At 47.0% G+C, this 21,282-nt stretch overlaps 1 protein-coding gene across 2 annotated transcripts in view; it reads left to right on the top strand.

The window, feature by feature from the left end:
• Positions 1 to 21,282, top strand: part of SERINC4 (serine incorporator 4) — a 273,311-nt gene that overhangs the window by 42,704 nt on the left and 209,325 nt on the right. The window contains exons 5-7 of one of the 2 annotated variants that reach the window (XM_069625181.1): positions 834 to 927; positions 10,822 to 11,033; positions 18,754 to 18,849. In XM_069625181.1, the coding sequence (XP_069481282.1) occupies positions 834 to 927; positions 10,822 to 11,033; positions 18,754 to 18,849 (402 nt within the window). The remainder of the gene's footprint in view (positions 1 to 833; positions 928 to 10,821; positions 11,034 to 18,753; positions 18,850 to 21,282) is intronic. The other variant, XM_069625182.1, reaches the window with a different exon arrangement.

Here is a 21,282-nt window from a genome sequence, read left to right as displayed (position 1 = left end):
CGTGAACAATCTCATCACACACAGGGGTGAGCACCCACCCCTCGGGGCACACATTTACACGACAGATACAACCAAATGTGCACGTACTTGCATACGTCATTTATTATAAACATATGCATTTAGAAATCTATAATTTGACAGAAAAATACACGTATGCAGCACTAATGTGAAGGTCACATACACATAGACATTAATTTACTCCACACCGCACATCTGATTAGTCACCAGATGCTGCTATGTGAAGACCCTTGTACACGAGTACATATGTCCTTGTATGCTTTTTTGTTGTATTACGCAGGAATTATTTTTAAATGGATGGCATTCTATGTTGTTCCTAAGCATATAGGTAAATACGTGTGTTTTCAATAATTTAAATGAGCCACATTCCAGCTGTGCACAGAATCTATATTTGATCTTAATTGTAGATTTGGATGAGTATATTTTTCTGTGAACATTGGAAAACCTTTTTCTAAATGTATATTTGGAATGACCTTTTCTGAATTTATGAGCAGCTAAGAGTAGATGTTGTTTACATGTGTGTGTGCGAGTTAGTCGAGGACACCTTTAGGGAGCTTCTGGGGTGTTACATATTTTTGGCGCCAATCCTCCTCTTGAAAGATTGGCATTAAAGCAAGTGCAGCTGTGGTGCGTGGTCTGTGAGAAGTATTGCAAGGTGCAGATTGTACTGTGAACATGCTGTGTTATGCAACACCTTGAGTGTAACGCTGCTGATGCTGAAGGCGGTGTGCACACCGCAATCTCTCTAACCTCACTGTCTTCTGCTTCCTTGGCTTGTGGCGGCGGTGTGGTGGCTGGACGCGCTCTGCCCCCAGCGTGGCATTACGTGGGCGTTTGTGGCGGGTTCTCCTTCGTCCTCATTCAGCTGGTGCTGATCACGGCCTTTGCCCACAGCTGGAATAAGAACTGGTGAGTATGCCCTGGTTGCCGCCACTCGTGCCCATGCTTGTATTCAATAGACTGTGCACCCTCTGAATGAAAGGTTCTCATCCATTTATCCTCCTGGGGTACATGCAATGACAACCACGTCCACATGTGCCACGTTTAGAGCACAATCTGAACCACGTGCTTTCACTTGCACTGTGTTGCCTTTGGACGATTTTTTCTAAATTTAGTCAGAAAAAGCAAAATCACAAAATATAAAAATCATGTTTTTGTCAAATGACTTGAAAAACCTCAATGCGACTGAGTGATGAAAAGACCAACACACAGGACCTCCCCCCAGTACTTCTGACGTCAGCCAGGGTTCAGTGCAGCCTTTGCCCCCATGCAAGACCCAGTGTCTCATCGCTTGACCTCTACCTGCGGCATTTCTTCTTTCCTGCCCCCAATATGCCCAGAGAGAAGGCGGCTGCACCCCTCCACCCAGGGGGATACTGCATGGAAACCACACGGACCCGCTCTCGGCTTAATCTGAGCCCACCCTATAGCTACATATGGGCAGGGGTTGAAGTACACTTCTGGGGGTGCACTTGCACGGTGCTGGATTGGCAAGCGGTTTTGACCGGGCACGCTCATTGACACTCAGTTGTGAGAGTTGGATTTAATTAGCACCCGTGCAAATGCCTTTTTGGAATTGGCCATGAATTTGTTAAATGTATTTATTGCAGAACTAGAGTTTAAAGTTAACAGACTGATGCCATTTGCGACAGAGTAGCTGGCAACTTGGATTGCCGAGGGCAAAAGATGAGCAAGGGCCAACAATGGCCGCTACAAGTTATTCACCAAATTTCAAACCCCCTTGCCATGCAACTCTGACTTCTTTTATTTCTTAAATGTTTACTATATTTAGGTGCACAACACCACCAGATACCACAGCCACAAGGGCACGTGATGATGAGTTCACGTGTGCACTCCACTTTTTAAGTGCTCAAGCGGCCTCTCTTGGCTCACTTTCCCTCCTTGAATTATTCACACCTACCTGCAAGTGGGTCCCATATGAGAAGGTGCCAGGTGTGAACAGCAGTGGTGTTACGTACTCTGCAGGAGGATAAACCTTCACCAAAACACACACCAAAATCCAAAATATAAAGGCATTGCAAAAAAAGGTAAGAAAAGAAAAAAGACAGCCCAACCTGCAGCCTACCTTCAAATAAAGATTTTACGATAAAGAGACTCTATTGCATTGATTATTATCTAATCCAAAAGACAGTTGGTGGCATTCGATTGTTTCTGGGGAACATAAATATGGGGGATTTTCATAAAGAAAAATCTTCAATTTTAGTTGTGACTGGGCATCTGGCTGGGTCCCTCAAAACCCGTTTCTCGACAATAAGGATTTTTCTCCCTGCTCGCAGGATCCGTTGCTGTCAATCACCTGGAGGGCAGGTACCTTTCGCCATCTGTAATATAAAAACTGGATTAGTTTCTTGAAGAATAAGTACATTTTTATCATCAGTACTGCCTCCTCAAACCTAAGCCTTATAATAACTGTGTCCCTTTCCTTTAAGCTCTACCACCTCCTAAAAACCATTGCTACTGAATGTACTCTTTTGCTAATATAATAGAATGGCTACTTTCTCTCCTTCCTGCATATCTTAGTGTCACCTATGCTTCATACATACTGGCTTAGTGTCACCTATGCTTCATACATACTGGCTGTGTGTGTGTGTGTGTGTGCCTGTGTGTGCATAGATGTGTGTGTGTATGTGTGTGTGTCACTCCCCCTCTCCTTATAAGCATATCATGACAGGGACTCTAACCTAATTATTTCTATTTTTCCCCAAATCTCATGAAACATATCTTCTCTTTTCATATCTCCAAATTCTACTTCTCCCAATTCATCATGCATACTAGTAGTCCATATTGTGCTCAATAATTGTGCCAAGCCTTCCTTGTACTTATCAATGAATATGTTTTATTAAACAAACCCTGCAAAAATCTAAATATTGCACTCCTTATTCTTGAAAATCATATTAATCAGGGTATGTGCTCTATAAAAAATACTCCTTTCACCCAGTGGCACACTCCTTTATATGTTCAGGCCGTAAAAATACAAGTGTGATTTCTAGTGTGTCTTTATAACTAATCCCTAAACTAGTGCATGTTATCTCCTAGTTATTTTCTGAGATCTCTCCTCAATGCAACTTGGTAATTTATTATAAAATATATAATGATTCTTTATCTATATTGTGTGTAACCTTAGCCTTGGTGCGTTTGAGAGTATGTCCTCTCATTACTTGCTGCTTGGCAATTCTAAATACAGATGTTTGCATCACTACATGCACTTTTAACATTGTTGCTGAAAAAAGGTGTTTTATTTTATGAATTCTTGCTATTCCCCATAAATATTCATTGTGCTTAATGTATGATATGATATGATAGTTTATTTATATTGCGCCTATACACAATGTGTTTCAAAGTGCTTCAAGGCAAGGAAGGGAACAAGGGAAAATACAACGACATTCTTACAGGCCATGAACAGTAAGGATGTGAAATTAACTATCGTACTCGGCCTGACGACATTTCAGATAGTGCAAGTGCTAAGACATAGATAAGGAAGGGAGGAGGAGAGTGGGAAGGAAATGGAAACAGACAGGCGACTACCGTACTAGGCCTAGCAAAATTTCTGGTAGAGCCGGAGGAAAACAAAAGGTGAGGGAGAGGGGTGCAGAAAGGGAGGGGAGGAACAAAACAAGTGACTATCGTACTAGGCCTGACAACGTTTCAGATAGTACTATCATTTACTATTGTATTAATCTACTTTTTAATGTAATTTGCACTCATAATTACATTTTTATTCTCAGCAACATGTTTCACAAGCTGTGTGATTTTAGGCATATTTTTCTAATGCCTCTATGTTGTGCAGTGGGGGAGACGCTGCCCCCCCTTGAAGCTTGTCTAATTTTCTGTGGCTTTGGTGCATATTTTTGAGTCTGCATGTGTAATATCCATGACTCTGTATTGTATTATGGTGCATATCCCATTCTTCCTCTCTCTGCCCTTAATTATCAATACTCTCGCTGTTCTGGTTACTTATAGCACTCTTCTGTGCTTTCATTTGCAATTTATGCCTTACTTCTGCTATCCTACTCATTTTGTGTTCCTTTCTCATTTTCCTTCTCTCCATCTGTAATCACTTTCCCATTTCTTTCTGCTGGCATACTTCCTTGCCTTCTGTTACAAATTCAATGAAAATAAAGTGTGTGCAGCAGCTCTTCCTTTTAGTAGTGCACTGAAACCTTTTAGCGAAGCAACTTTCCTCTTTTCCCAATTGCTTTACATCAATGCATATAGATAATTTTTTTATGGTTTCTTTACATTACCTTTCCCTTCATCTGTGTGATTGTCCCATGCATGCTTTATGATATATGCTCTTTCAAAATGTCCCATTTATTACTAATAAGAAATGTCTATATTGCTTTAAAATGAGATTAACAAATCAGAGGTACTCTAGTGTGTGCTTAACAGAGAAAGTATCTAGCATTAACTCCATAATAACTAATAAACTCTTTAAAATGAGAAGTGACTTATGTAACTTTAAACAGTGACCTAATGGGACCATCCTAGTTCACATATGTACAATGACGGGACAATTTCTAGTATAAAACAGTAAACACACTGTGGGCCTCATTACAAGTTTGCCAGTACAGTAAAAACAGTACCGGTAAGCTTGCTGGTACCATTGTTACCGTACCGGCAAACTACGAGTTCTGCTTGCGGGTGCCTTTGCAGCCACCAGGTCTGACCTGGTGGCCGTACCGGCACCCATGAGCAGAACATGGCGGTGCCACCGGTACTGTTATTAACGGTACAGGTACTACCACCTTCCCCATTCCCATTGAGCCCTTCGAGGCTCTGTGTCAGCCCTTATCTTAGCTTTGAAAAGGAGCATTGATTCAGTTCAAAGACGCAGCTGTTTTGAAACATAAATTTCACTCTCCATGCTATGCGTGGTTTCTATCAACTATGCACATACTTTTTAAAATGAATACATTTCTATCTTCTGTTTACTTCTTAGAGTATGCCATGTACTAACTTTCTTCATTTGTTCAAACAAAACATGAAATTACTGTTGATTTAGCTCACAACCCAGCTTTAAGGAATGCTTTCCACTGCACAGTTTTTTAGTCCGGAAAATAAGGCTTGCAAAATCTCCCATTTGTCTTAATCACCCTTTGTTTTTGTGTTCTGCTTGTCGGAGTTCTACCGTTCAAAGCTTTACAGTCTGTCAAGAGCCTTATCTCTGTTGGAATATAATTTTTATTTGTCTTTAACCCTTCACTTGATTTCATTCGCTTGTTAAAAAAGTGTAGAGGAGAGTCACAATTGACTGCCTATTTTTACCTAATCCTTAAATAAAACCTCAATTCTTTAAACTTAAATCATCACTTTTAACATTTTTAAACAACAAGTATGTGCGAGCACTATCAATCGCTGCTCAAGCCTCTAATTTCAATAGCCTATCTATTCTTTTGAATGGCACCAATCACTTTGCTATGCTCAATCATCGCTGCTTCCCAACTTTTTCACTTACTTCACACCTTTATCACTCTTTGATATTTTTACTCAACAAACAACATATAGACTAGTCGTACATTACACATATAAAAAACTGTGATCACCCTTTTCACGCTTGCGTCTATGTAAATACCCTGTCACAGGGTTTAAGACGTCACCTTATGCGGACCTGTTTGCATGTTACCTATTTTACTCCTGAAAACAAAAAAAACAAGGCAACTCTGCCTTATTATAACTGGCGCATCTCAGTTGGCCCCTCTGTAGGGCTGCAAATTTCCAAAAAGTTTGATTTCTTCTTCAATATATTAATAAAATTAAATCCAAAAAGTCAATTGTATCTATGTAGTTTTAGCCAGGAATGTTTATTCACATTCCCGTCTTTATATTTATATTATTGATAATTATATAAAGACGGGAGTGTGAATAAACACTCCTGGCTAAAACTACATAGATACAATTGACTTTTTGGATTTAATTTTATTAATATATTGAAGAAGAAATCGAACTTTTTGGAAATTTGCAGCCCTACAGAGGGGCCAACTGAGATGCGCCAGTTATAATAAGGCAGAGTTGCCTTGTTTTTTTTGTTTTCAGTTTATCAAGGTCCTTGTGCTATAGGACTAGGTTTGAACTGGCAGCTCCAGGTTAAAATTAATATTATCTGATACTGAATGAGAAATTTGTACATTCAATTGAAGCAAAGAAAAAAACTTGTGGTGCCCACCTCTCCGATACACCTATTTTACTCCTGCCAGAGTGTGAGAAGTGTTCTTGTGAAACTCCCTTGAGTAAGGACTTTTTAGGCACTATATGGCTCTTCACACAATATTTCCTGTTACTCAAAAATTATCACAACCCCTTAATATGTACATTAAAAGTGCCTCTGTCTCCCATAATACATACCTTAATTCACAGGTGCCAGGTGTGCCATGCTGATGGTCATGAGGATATGCCCCTGACAGAAATGAAACCATACTGCAGTTTTGTCACTCACCTTATCATCTTTTTCATGCATATCCCCCTGACTGCCAGCACATCACCATGAAGCCTGGGTCCTTGTCCCTGAATCTTATGAAAAGACCTTTGGGTCCCACGTTTGGGCACCACATGAACTGAGGGCCTTGTTCCCCATCCTCCATCAAACACCAGGCCTCCATTGGCAGTCCTCCGAGACACAGACAAGAGAAAATCAGGCACCCAGGAGTTTTCTGAGCAGTCTTTATTAGTTGTAGTTACAAGACATGCACTGGAAAAAAACACTCAAAAAATGTTGCCTTCAACCTGCTAATATAGGCTATTTGGATGATGCAACATCCTTATGCAAATGACTACCTTCACCAGAGTATACTTCTAATAGGTCCTCTTAGTCAGAGAAAAAACATCTCTTCAATTTTATTGGATGGTTTATCTGGTATACACCAAGCCCACATTAGCATAGATGGCATCCACAATTTTCTCTGACGCACCAAACTGATATGCTTATTTTAGACTTGGCTGGACACATTTATGACAGTTCTTAACTTCTGCCAGAAACGCCTTCATCACATCAATGTGTACTCCTTATCTGATTTTTGATGTCCTGCCAATTTAGTTAGTGCCTTGTACTGTGGAGAACTAGCTAGACTCTGTTATACAGTGCCACATAATAGAGATGGTCTCTGAAAATGGTCCGCATAACTCAACATTGTGCCCTGTTTAATTAAGACCATAGATACATGTATCCAAGTTTCCCTTGCTTTATCTGGCTTCATCATTAATTTTGTCTGCTTTTCCTGCCAAGGTCCATTTTTAGCTAACAGCCCAATTATCTCAGTGTGAGATGCTGCCAAAGACTATCTAATGTATCAGCCTCTGTTGCTAGTCTGAAAACTCTTGGCACAAGTCATAGTTTTTCACACTTGCCTTAGAACTGGACACCATTTTGTACTGGAGTTATCCATTTTAAAATATATTTTTGTCTGACACTTTATAAATTCTTCAGGGAGCTATAATGTGTTTATTTAATAATAGTAATAATTTTGAATTTATATAGCACTACAAACCCTGAGGTGTCTGAGCGCTGCCTATTATTACCCATAGTGTGTGGTGCTCATTTATCGACCTCGGAAGGATGAAAGGCTGAGTTTGGCTTTGCCAGGATTCAAACCTGCGTCAGAAGGCTCTGCACGGATGTCAAAGTTAGCGCTCTACTCATGTGCTATCGGTCCGGATTTAAGCATCTATCACTTTATATCCTTCATTCATAACATATCTTTATACACACATGGTATTTGTTTGATATTTAAAGCGCCCTTCATTTCCCGGGTCATCCTAACTTAAATGCATAGTGCCATGTGCACCTTGTCCCTTAAATAAAGGCACTTTAATCCTGATTTCTGCAATAATACAACCATTCGATCTGCCTATCTATACTCAGTTGACAGGGGAGGGGTTTGCACCCCCTATATAAATCCAAAATGACAGTTCAAAAGCACTTCATAAAATACACAGTTGGTGCATATGGGAATTCAGGACTAACAGACTTGCCCTTCGCACTGAAAGGGTTTTTCTCTTTTTCAAGTTTAATCATAATAATAAAATAGCATTTTTATCTAGGCCTTCATAGAAGAGAACACAGTCTTCTAAGCGCTGTAAAAATTGTTACTACCCAATGTAATGGTAATGAAAAGTGGTCCTGTATAGGGCAGCTTTGAAATGAGTGGTGGTCTAGTGGCATATGGTAGTTATAAGGGAGTGGGAGGTGTAAAACATGCAGCTCTAATTAATGCAGGGTTAAATGTTAAATGTTAAATGTTAAAGGTATTTGTACCACGCACCGTCACTGTTAGGCAGAAACCTGTGCAGTTCCCTCTGGGACCACTGCAAAAGATTTAGGACTACAGGTGTTTGGCAGTAAACCCACTTGGTAGCAGTCTGTACCACACAGATTCACTTGGTAGCTGTGGCTGAGCAGTCAGACTTCCCTCAAGAAGAGTTAGGCAGTATACAGAGTATTCACAATAGGTCAAGAGAACACAGTAGAACAAGTAAACGCTGAGCAGGGCTTGGTGTAAAAGAGATATAATTATTTATTTAAAACCACATCTAGAAAAACTCACAGGCACTAATACTAAGCAATTCAAAAACACGGTCACTAAAAGATATACACTCCCTTAAAAGAATATTAGACAAGTCTTAAGTAAAGCCCCACTTATTTTCAGACAGCAGTGCGCACTTAACGTAGATGGCACTCTAATAGTTTTTTCAAAAAGGGAGAGAAGAGCAGAGAACAAGTTGAAACAGATCCCAACACTTTTACCAGAACATAACAAGCGAGGAAGGCAAAGTAAAACCGTGAAGTTAGAGTTCAAGAGGCCGGATCCACTTTCAGAGGATCCAAACGAAATGTGTCCAAGGTCACACGGTTGCAGTGCACAAAAGTCTTGTAAAGGTTCAAAAAGGAGTTGGACCAAAGAAAGGGACAAGTTAGAGGGACAAGGCGGCCAGCCCAGTCCAGAAGGTTAAGGGGTTATTATTACCTGTAGCAATCTTTAGAAAGGGAGGCCTGGCGGACACAGTACCTTAAAGTGGTGAGAACGCTCCAGCGGGGGCAGTTGTTCCTGGCAGCAGGTGCAAGTCGGTGCTTCATCCGGGGGAAGAGGGTATCTCGTCGTGGAGGAAGACAGGAGTCCGTTGCACTGCCAGGGAAGAAACCAGCCGCGGAGTTTCTCAGGTACAAGGAGCGGTCTGGTGATTCGCGGTTCAGTGGTGAGTGGCTATCCGGCTGCCGGGGTGCTTGGCCCGGGCAGTTTGACCACAAACCGGGCTGGGGTGCGAAGAAAGGAAGGTAAACTGGTTGTGCCCACCAGTCAGGGGGAAGAAGCCTCTCCAGCCGGGAGATCTTCTCTGTCGTTGGGAAGTGGTGAGTCGGTTCTGCAGGGCTCCACCAGTGGTGTCATCGTGGTAGGTCGGCTCAGCTTCTCCCTCATCGGATTCTCAGGTCCTGTGGCGACTTCTGAAGTTCCAGTCCCCAAAGCCCTGCTTTTATGCAGAAAACCCCCATTCACTCAGCCTAGCTGTCACTCAAACATGCTAAGTGGTGAGCCGACCGGCTCACCACTTGGGCCAATCACACAAGAGTGCGATTTGAGTTACCAAGGTAACTCAGTCAAGGGTGCCTAAACCCCCTCCTACACCCCCTGTGGTACCCAGAGAGAGTGGCACCACTTTTGGAGGCTTCTGTGGAGAAGCCCACCAAAAAGTGGAACAAAGGGCTCGACTTGGGTTGGAGTCACAGAAGAGAACACAAACGCCATTTTGGAATCGAGTCTTGGCAAAAAATACTCTGTTTTCCCTTACAGGGGCGGCTTATTCTGGCTATTAGATCCAGAGTGCCCCCTTCAGTCGGCATCCTCTGTCTTCCCTTACAGGGGCGGCTTATTCTGGCTATTAGATCCAGAGTGCCCCCTTCAGTCGGCATCCTCTGTTTTCCCTTACAGGTTCGGCTTATTCTGGCTATTAGATCCAGAGTGCCCCCTTCAGTCGGCATCCTCTGTTTTCCCTTACAGGGGCGGCTTATTCTGGCTATTAGATCCAGAGTGCCCCCTTTAGTCGGCATCCTCTGTTTTCCCTTACAGGGGCGGCTTATTCTGGTTTAGTAGTAGTGTGGGGCTGAGTAGGGGCTTTATTCACTTCTCATCTGCGTTCTCCGGCAGAGCGGGAGTCATTGTGTGCATGCGCTGAATGCCACAGGCCTGAAGAGTGGAAAGTCTATGATATTTCACTGGCCTATATATTTATTTATGTATTTGTTCATTTGTAAAGCGCCTCAGCCCACGGGCATCAGGGCACTGTTGTGGCACCAGTTACATGTGATATACTTGGAAACATATTTCTTTTCGTGCCTCTGTACCCCTGGATAAATCCAATCGGACACACTGGAGCCATTTACAAGGGAAAGTTGCGGGGTTGTTGCTGTTTGGTGCAGCGGCAGTTGGCAGTGTGGGGGAAGTTCTGCAAATCACGCGCCCCTAGTATCACGCGTGGCAGTGACTGGTTTTGTGCGTGTTGCCTTTGTTTGCCATCCACTGATACGCAAGTCTATTCACTTGCATGCACAAGGGATGCAGGCACAGCCCAGCGACATGCCAGTGTAGCTGAGATGTGTGCATAGCAGGATGCATGAAGTTCTGCGGTCTAGACAGTCAGTGTCCAATGTGTTTTGGTGCCCCTCTACCCCCACTATGAGAGTCAAGCCCATGTGTTCGGAGGCCATGTTGTGCCTGACAGCAGGAGTATGTGTCAGGTGTTGTTTCCGCTCTTGCTTCATTTGATGATAACACGTCTCCCTTTCCCTTCCTCCAGGCTCACCGGCGCCTCTGAAGACAAGCGTTGGTACATGGCCGTGGTGTTGGCCACTCTGGTCTTCTACTCCATCGCTTCCGCTGCTGCCTTCTTCCTGTACAAGCACTTCACCCACCCTGCTGGATGCCTCCTCAACAAGAACCTTCTCATCATCAACATCAGCTTGTGTGTGCTCACGTCCCTCATCTCCGTCACGCCCTGTGTTCGACTCAGTAAGTGGCTGCAACCTGCACCCCCTCCTAAGTGACCTCCTTCCACCCTCTGGGATCTCAGCAGGTGGGGTTTAATCACATGGGGCTAATGGGCAATACCGAGAGTACATACACCCATGGAAGGCAGGTGATGTTGAAAGCAAATAGACGACCGAGTGGATGTGCAGTACTGTGTCACCTCCAAAAGCAGTGTCATCCCTATGTAGGACATGAGGAGCCGCGCCTCCTCAGCTGGCTCCACACTGAATGTTCCTTTTGGCAGAGGCGTTGCTAGGGGGGAGCTAGGGGGCTGTAGCCTCAGGTCTTTTGGTTGTATCCCCGGATAGAAGCTCAGGAACTCAGAGGCGTTTCTAGGGGGGGATGAGGGGGCTATAGCCCCAGGTCGTTTGGTTGTTGCCCCAGATAGAATCTCAGGGGCTACAACCAAAGGGCTAGCTAGCCCCCAGTCGCGTCAGTCCTGAGATTAGCAAAGCCCTGTATCCTTTCCAGACCTAGCAACACCCCTGCGGCTTTTGGATTACAATAAAGGGTTGGAGGGATCCACGATCCACAAGATTACTGGAGTAGAGGGTAGCAGAGAGGAGACCTTAAAACTTGATATACTTAGGGAACAAGTAAGAGGCAGCAACACAGTTGTGTGTATTTGGCAATTAGGAAGAAGGCCCTTTTGGGATTGGTGGGTTTAACTCATCTTTCAAAGCATGTCCTGGAGTGTGAGATGCTTCAGACATTAGAGAAACTGGACCAGAATCCGAGTTTGAGCGTCTCACGCAGTCCATGGAGATGAAGTAGCTGTGAATGATGAGTAAGAGATGGCGAACTCACAGAGGCCGACCAGAAGGAGGCAGAAGACCACGCTTCGTTAAATTAACAAATGATAATGCCACTTTCCATCCAAACTCTCCTCATTAAAAAGCAAGTTGCAGAAATGAACCCTTTCTCTGTGGCATTTCTTGCGACTACCTTTCGCTTCAAGTAGATGTTTTGAAATGGCCAGCCTTTCCTTTGCCGGCTTCCCATAGCGCAGAGAGGTGCTGGCTCTGAAGCGCTGGGGTAACATTCTAACCTAACATTAGCCCCTCTGTGACATGGATTCCATATCCCACACTAACCCAAACCCCTCCCATAATAATAATATAGCCTTATTAGGAGAAGTCGTTACCATGGGATACTGACAGGCCTCGAGCCATAAATTGGTGAAGCGTCATTATCCCAAGCGAGAATCACTCCTCTCGGGGTCTACAAGGCCATTAATACCCAATATAATTGTGATTCCAATAAAGGGTTTGGGGTATTGGGGTTGAAGTTAAACACGTTAGTTTGATATTGAGTAAAGCGCCCAAAACTTGGAATTGTGACAGTGCCACCGTTGTGGCCCTGTCAGGTGGTGGAAGGGAGCCCAACCCGACCAGGGTTCCTGAGTGCAAGCAGGCCCCCTCCCCACACCACATTAACGGCATTGATGGCGGCCTCCAAGCCGAGCAGCACAGCAGCTGCCAGGAACACACCTGAGGCGCGGAGGAGCAGTTAGCAGGTGCCATGGGGGGCCTTGAACACCACAACACCAGCTCCAAGACACGGCACGAAAAAACCACAACACTGGCAGTCTCCAGCAGACTGCAGCTGCTGGTGTCTGCTCAAACAGGTTCACCCCACTAGCCCACGCGGGAGTTAACGCTATATTAAATCAAGTCTCAGTGAAAGCCTAATCCCACTGACCCACCAAGGATATTGGAGACAAGCTTAGGTCTGCAGAAAGTCCTTGAAACATGCAGCATCCTGTGACCCTGGCAGTGTCCATGTTGGAAAGGGGTGGGGTTTACCAGCCCTTTTAAGCCCTCCTGTGGCCTTCCCATGTCACACCCCCTGCAGCCACGTAAGTTATTGGTTAAGGTAAGTGGCCAATCCTGGGAGGAGGGTGGGGTATAAGTGATATGATATGATATGATATGGCATTTATAATGCGCCTATACACAAGCGTTTCAAGGCGCGACGAGACAAGAGAGGGGGACAGAGGGAGGACAGAGGCAACGATCTTACTAGGCCAGGTGACATTGAGATTGCGCAAGTGTAGGGGAGGGGGGAGAGAAAATGCAGGGGGAAAGGGGAGGGGGCAGTGAAATACATATGATAACAGTAAAATACATAAAGCCAATAAATAGAAGTGCGGCCAACTGGTGGCAAGTGCAAGGGTAAGTGCAGACATCAGGTGTCAAGTGCTGGTAGGGGGCTGTAGGGATACAGAACAGTCCCAAGTGCAGGGTTGCCAGGGAGGCAGAGCAGGTGCTTAACTGGCAGGGAGGGGACTTGGGCCCGAGATCAGAGGGTAGCCAGGTAGCCAGTAAGTCAGCCAGGAGATCAGCAGGGAAGAGGAGGAGAGAAAGCAGAAGCAAAGAGGGAGGTCTTGAGGTGCTTCCGGAACCAGAGATGGTTCTCAAGGTTCAGAGAGGCAGGGAGGCTGTTGCAGAGGGAGGCCTCAGCAGAAGAAAGAGATCTACCACCAACTTGTTGCTTGGAGAAGCCACTGACCCTGAGGGAGTTGGAGGCAGATGAGTGAAGAGCTCGAGAAGGAAGATATTTAGGAAGAGAGAGTTGAAGGTATTGAGGCCCCAAGCCCCAGAAGGCCTTATGGACAATGCAGATGGTTTTGAACTTAATCTTCGCCACCAATTGGAGCCAGTGGGCCTGTGTGAATGCTTTTGGGTGGGGTAGTTGGATAAGGATAGGAGGTGGTGGAGGATGTCTGAGAGACCAGATGAGGCGAGAGCAAAAGAAGGGCCAAGACTATTATAAGAAGGGGGCCCATGGAGTGTTTCTTTGTAAGAGTGCAACAAGTAGAGGTAGAGTAGAAGTAGCAGAGTTGTAGTGATAGTGATAGTAGTGGCAGAGGTAGTAGTGGCAGTTGGGAGGGAAGACAGTAGGTAGTGGGCTTTGCGAGGCAGAGGAACAAGCAATAGAGTGTTAATGGGTACCACTAGTGAGTAGAGAGATAACCAAACTGACAGCAGTAGTAGTGGGAAGTGAAGGGAGCAGAGGGATAGTGCGAGCAATGAAGTAGGAACAGAAAAAGACAGAGTGGGAAGAGCGACAGTGCCTGGTAGAACAGGAGTAGCTATTGGCATAGAGCGGAACGGCGATTATAACTAGACGAATTGCACGAGTGAGAGGAAGGAGGAAAAAGGAGATACAGAGGTCGAGGGGTAATTGTAGGTTCAAGTTATATCAAGAACTGGAGTAGAAGAAGAAGCAAGAACAAAGGGTTGAGGCAGAAAGGTAGAGTGAGAGATCTGAGAAAGAGTGATGTGGAGGGAGGAGAAGATCTTGAAGAGACCAAGTATTGTGAAGGGTCAGGTATGAGGCGGGTGTGAGAGAAGTGACCGTAACACCTGGCAGAAGAAGGCACCATCCCTAACTCCCTAAGACTGCTAAGCTGGCTAGGTTAGAGGAACACCTAGAAGACCCCTAGGGAGACAGCTAGCAATCGTCTTAGGGAAAAACATAATTGGTATCAATCAGAAGACAACAGTTAGACTTATAATCGAGAACTGCTAACATCCACCATTAGGGATGCCTGGGTTAGGGAGGTGGGCATAATGCCGGGGTAGACATGGTTGAGAGGGACGGCCCTCGTGCCAATATCCCAAGCCTCGCAATGCCTGATTGCCTTTGCCACAAGAGATTCAGCTGCAAAGAATGTTAATAACCACCCTTGGACTTGCTATCAGAGTCAGCGTGGGTCTTTGTGGCGGCACACCCCATCACACACCCTTGGACTTGCTATCAGAGTCAGCGTGGGTCTTTTATGGTGGCGCACCCCATCACACACCCTTGGACTTGCTATCAGAGTCAGCGTGGGTCTTTGTGGTGGCGCACCCCATCACACACCCTTGGACTTGCTATCAGAGTTAGCGTGTGTCTTTTATGGAGGCACACTCCATCACACACCCTTGAACTTGCTATCAGAGTCAGCGTGGGTCTTTGTAGCGGTGCAGTCCATCACACACCTTTGAACTTGCTATCAGAGTCAGCGTGGGTCTTTGTGGTGGCGCACCCCATCACACACCCTTGGACTTGCTTTCAGAGTCAACGTTGGTCTTTGTGGCGGCGCACCGCATCACACACCCTTGGACTTGCTATCAGAGTCAGCGTGGGTCTTTGTGGCGGCGCACCACATCATACACCCTTGAACTTGCTATCAGAGTCAGCTTGGGTCTTTGTGGTAGCGCACCCCATCACACAACCTTGGACATGCAATCAGAGTCAGCGTGGGTCTTTGTGGCAGCACACCCCATCACACAGCCTTGGACTTGCTATCGGAGTCAGCGTGGGTCTTTGTGGCGGCGCACCCCATCAAACAACCTTGGACTTGCTATCGGAGTCAGCGTGGTTCTTTGTGGCGGCGCACCCCATCACACACCCTTGGACTTGCTATCAGAGTCAGCGTGTTCTTTGTGGCTGCACACCCCATCACACACCTTTGGACATGCTATCAGAGTCAGCGTGGGTCTTTGTGGCGGCACACCCCATCACACACCCTTGGACATGCTATCAGAGTCAGCGTGGGTCTTTGTGGCGGCGCACCCCATCACACACCCTTGGACATGCTATCAGAGTCAGCGTGGGTCTTTGTGGCGGCGCACCCCATCACACACCTTTTGACATGCTATCAGAGTCAGCGTGGGTCTTTGTGACGGCACACCCCATCACACACCCTTGGACATGCTATCAGAGTCAGCGTGGGTCTTTGTGACGGCACACCCCATAACACACCCTTGGACATGCTATCAGAGTCAGCGTGGGTCTTTGTGGCGGCACACCCCATCACACACCTTTGGACATGCTATCAGAGTCAGCGTGGGTCTTTGTGACGGCACCCCATCACACACCCTTGGACATGCTATCAGAGTCAGCGTGGGTCTTTGTGGCGGCGCACCCCATCAGACACCCTTGGACTTGCTATCAGAGTCAGCGTGGGTCTTTTTGGCGGCGCACCCCATCACACACCCTTGGACTTGCTATCAGAGTCAGCGTGGGTCTTTGTGGCGGCGCACCCCATCACACAACCTTGGACTTGCTATCAGAGTCAGCGTGGGTCTTTTATGGCGGCGCACTCCATCACACACCGTTGAACTTGCTATCAGAGTCAGCGTGGGTCTTTGTAGCGGCGCACTCCATCACACACCCTTGAACTTGCTATAAGAGTCAGCGTTGGTCTTTGAGGTGGTGCACCCCATCACACACCCTTGGACTTGCTATCAGAGTCAGCGTTGGTCTTTGTGGCGGCGCACCCCATCACACACCCTTGGACTTGCTATCAGAGTCAGCGTGGGTCTTTGTGGCGGCGCACCCCATCACACACCCTTGAACTTGCTATCAGAGTCAGCTTGGGTCTTTGTGGTGGCGCACCCCATCACACAACCTTGGACATGCAATCAAAGTCAGCATGGGTTTTTGTGGTAGCACACCCCATCACACAGCCTTGGACTTGCTATCGGAGTCAGTGTGGGTCTTTGTGGCGGCGCACCCCATCAAACAACCTTGAACTTGCTATCGGAGTCAGCATGGGTCTTTGTGGCGGCACACCCCATCACACACCTTTGCACATGCTATCAGAGTCAGCGTGAGTCTTTGTGACGGCGCTCCCATCACACACCCTTGGACATGCTATCAGAGTCAGCGTGGGTCTTTGTGGCGGCTCACCCCATCACACACCCTTGGACTTGCTATCAGAGTCAGCGTGGGTCTTTTTGGCGGCGCACCCCATCACACACCCTTGGACTTGCTATCAGAGTCAGCGTGGGTCTTTTATGGCGGCGCACTCCATCACACACCGTTGAACTTGCTATCAGAGTCAGCGTGGGTCTTTGTAGCGGCGCACTCCATCACACACCCTTGAACTTGCTATCAGAGTCAGCGTGGGTCTTTGTGGTGGTGCACCCCATCACACACCCTTGGACTTGCTATCAGAGTCAGCGTTGGTCTTTGTGGCGGCGCACCCCATCACACACCCTTGGACTTGCTATCAGAGTCAGCGTGGGTCTTTGTGGCGGTGCACCCCATCACACACCCTTGAACTTGCTATCAGAGTCAGCTTGGGTCTTTGTGGCGGCGCACCCCATCACACAACCTTGGACATGCAATCAGAGTCAGCATGGGTTTTTGTGGCAGCACACCCCATCACACAGCCTTGGACTTGCTATCGGAGTCAGTGTGGGTCTTTGTGGCGGCGCACCCCATCAAACAACCTAGGACTTGCTATCGGAGTCAGCGTGGTTCTTTGTGGCGGCGCACCCCATCACACACCCTTGGACTTGCTATCAGAGTCAGCGTAAGTCTTTGCGGTGGTGCACTCCATCACACACCCTTGAACTTGCTATCAGAGTCAGCGTGGGTCTTTGTGGCGGCGCACCCCATCACACACCCTTGGACTTGCTATCAGAGTCAGCGTTGGTCTTTGTGGCGGCGCACCCCATCACACACCCTTGGACTTGCTATCAGAGTCAGCGAGGGTCTTTGTGGCGGCGCACCCCATCACACACCCTTGAACTTGCTCTCAGAGTCAGCTTGGGTCTTTGTGGCGGCGCACCCCATCACACAACCTTGGACATGCAATCAGAGTCAGCATGGGTTTTTGTGGCAGCACACCCCATCACACAGCCTTGGACTTGCTATCGGAGTCAGTGTGGGTCTTTGTGGCGGCGCACCCCATCAAACAACCTAGGACTTGCTATCGGAGTCAGCGTGGTTCTTTGTGGCGGCGCACCCCATCACACACCCTTGGACTTGCTATCAGAGTCAGCGTAAGTCTTTGCGGTGGTGCACTCCATCACACACCCTTGAACTTGCTATCAGAGTCAGCGTGGTCTTTGTGGCTGCACACACCATCACACACCCTTGGACATGCTATCAGAGTCAGCATGGGTCTTTGTGACGGCACACCCCATTACACACCCTTGGACATGCTATCAGAGTCAGCGTGGGTCTTTGTGGCGGCGCACCCCATCACACACCCTTGGACATGCTATCAGAGTCAGCCTGGGTCTTTGTGACGGCACACCCCATCACACACTCTTGGACATGCTATCAGAGTCAGCGTGGGTCTTTGTGGCTGCGCACCCCATCACACACCCTTGGACTTGCTTTTAGAGTCAGCGTGAGTCTTTGTGGTGGTGCACCCCATCACACACCCTTGGACTTGCTATCGGAGTCAGCGTGGGTCTTTGTGGCAGCACGACCCATCACAGTATTAAGTGAAATGTTTTATTTTGTGATCTTTAAATACCTGTCTTTATAAGAAAATCATTTTAATTGTAAACTTGGCTGAATTTTGAATATTTTTAGCAGGAACTTGCATTAGGTGCATTGTTAAAGTGAACAGATTTTTCTTAAAAAGTTTAAGAATTGTTCCATTTTATGGCTTTCCTTTGTGTTAAGTTGGGATGGATAGGCATGTTGAAAGATCATTTTCGAGGAAATTGCACTGCAGTTTTCTGAAATGCAGAATGATGTTTTCTGTTGATTCCCTTGTTGCTTTTGAAGTTAGAATGTCCAGAATGCAGTCAATACCAACAGATATTGACTGCATTCTGCACATTTTAATTGGACAAGAGGAGGTCAATAACGATTTCCATGTTCTAATGATACTTCATTGAACCCAAGTACCTAGTCCTGTTTGGAAAAGTGTGCATTTTAACAGTCTGTTTTCCATTTCTACCTTCAGAGCAGCCTCGTTCGGGTTTGCTTCAGGCCTCCATAATCAGCTGCTACGTCATGTACCTGAGCTTTTCTGCTCTCTCTAGCCGGCCACCGGAGAAAGGTCAGTGCACAACCAACCCACCGCCTTCCGCGCGACCCATTCCATTAATGACCGGGGTTTTCAGCAGGGAAATGGGCGGGAAGAACAGGTCTTTCTTAGGTTAAGTTGATGGAAAGAGGGTTCCCGGGCTGAAGGTTGATGTGACTGTCCAAGAGGGCCTCGAGATTTCTGCCTCAGGAACAGCGGCGTAGACAGGGCAGGGCCTGAGCTGGCAAGGCCCATCCACAATCTGTAGATGCCCACCCAGCAGCAATGTGTGGGCATTTACATACGTTAATGTCACTGCGGTGGGCCCAACTACATTAGCTTCAGGCCCCACTTGTTAAACAATCCTTGCTACGCCTCTGCTCAGGAAGGGTGTTGGGAGAGTTGTCGATTTCTGGAGAGAGTGAGAATGCGACAGGAAATGTTGGCTGGGGCTTTGGCATACAGGAAGTAGAAGATGGCAGATTTGGCAGAGCTGGGAACAAGACTCTGTCGTGCCATGCATTAGTGAATGATGGCGACGAAGTTGGTCACATGGTGAACTTTTTATGGTGTCATCAGCAAATTGTTGGCTCCCAAATGATTTCAAAAGAGGTCAAATCAAATGTTGAGTGTTGCTGGCGCATTTGGCCCTATGCACCCCTATTTGGTGGTCTATTCATTTGCCTGCATGGTTGTGCCAGCGATCCTGCCTAGGAACGGGTGTGAATCCTACCGCCATCTCAATGTGGGATATTACAAAGGGGAGGGGAACGAGGTGGCAGTGCCTTTTTATAAGAGGTCTAGGCGAGAGGCGGTCTGATAGCACAGCAAGTAGAGCGCTCGCTTTGACATCTGTGCAGATCCTGCTGACGCAGGTTCAAATCTCAGCAGGGCCAAACTCAGCCTTTCATCCTTCCGAGGTCAATAAATGAGCACCACACACTGTGGGTAATAATAAGCAGCGCTCAGATGCCTGAGGGTTCGTAGCGCTATATAAATGCCAAATTATTATTATTGCCAGCATTCCTTTTGCTGCACCCACCTCTTCTTTTGTTTCTTCATTTGGGGCACAGACTCCTGCAGCCAACCCTAACACAAACAGGGTGACCATCTGTGAAGGGGGATGTGGGCGTTGAAGGAGCTGCCTGCACGGGTCGGAGCAGCAGATTAAGAAACAAAATCACAGGTGGGTGCAGCAAAATTAATTTGAACAATGTTTGATTGTTTATTAATTTGTAGGGCGCACTGAACCCGAAGGTAACTGGGCCTGCCTTTCCTTTTAACCTCTTCCTCGAAAAACAAAACAAAAAACGTACCACCCCTTGTCTCCCGCTCCAATTACTTAGGCCCTGGCCGTGAGCTTCTACTTGATTTCTCGTCTATCTTAAAGCACTGTTTTAAAGCAGCTAAGGATGGCGGTCTTAAAGTGTTTTACAGCACCTGTGTGACTGCTAGTTGCAGTTTCCTAGGTGGCCACGAGATGGCAGCATTTACCACCTTTCCTTCTCTCTTCACAGCGGCGTCGCTGGGAAATGTTTGACCTTTGCTTTTAAATCACGGTTTAATGAGATTTCTTATAAAGTCCAGCCATTGTCATGCAGATCATTCGCTCCTCTGAGCACCGGAGCCTGTTCGCCTTTGCGTTCCCAGGCGACATGCACGGCGCCCCCTTCCAGGGCTCTCTGAGCAGTTGCTTTTTTAATGTATTTGTCAGGGTTGGCAGAGCACGTGCAAAGCACCCCCTGAGCTGGGAACCGGTGGTTATTTTAAGTTCTGCCACTACCACAGCATTGAGTAGTGTCTCATCTACATCGCTGTTTAGTGAACCCGGAGTAAACATGGCAAGGCTGCGTGTACACGATTCTGCCTCCATCGTGGCTGGGGAATTTCCTGGCCACTCCTCTTTGCTGTGGCACTATCATCAGAGGGGGTATTTCCCCACAAGCCCCTCTGACGCGGGAATTAGCGTGACATGGTAATCACTACCTTCACGTCCCTCTTCCTCGCCCCAGTACTAACCTTTGAGTACGCTCCGTGCTCATAGGAACTTCCTTTACAATGTGACCTCCTCTGGCCCCTCCCTTCCAGGATGTATATCCTCCCACTTACCCCACACATAGCAGTTCATTTGTTCTTGCCAGAATGTATGGATCCTCTCCTTGCTGGGCTCATGGTGGCGACGGCTGGTGGACGTCGCTCATGGCTCCGCTGCAGGACTTGGAGGTGAACCGGGTGCGGGGATGCCCGCTGTACCCCCTGCAGGGCTGTGGGGTCCTGCAGAGGTTTTCTGGTGGCCTTCAACTGATGGGGTGTCGGTTGGCCTCCCGTGTTTTCTTTGCCGGCTTCTGGGCCTGGGAGGTTCCGTGTCCCGGGTCTCAGGTGAGTGTGGGAGGGGGCAGGAGGGGAGGACGGTTGTGGGGCTTCTGCCCCCTTCCCCTTTCCAGAGTTCGCCTGGGTCGGGTGGTC

The sequence above is a fragment of the Ambystoma mexicanum genome, chromosome 11, assembly GCF_040938575.1.
Source record: "Ambystoma mexicanum isolate Mex_15411 chromosome 11, UKY_AmexF1_1, whole genome shotgun sequence".
NCBI classification, from domain to species: Eukaryota; Metazoa; Chordata; class Amphibia; order Caudata; family Ambystomatidae; genus Ambystoma; species Ambystoma mexicanum.
This window is presented reverse-complemented; position numbering and strand designations above follow the sequence as displayed.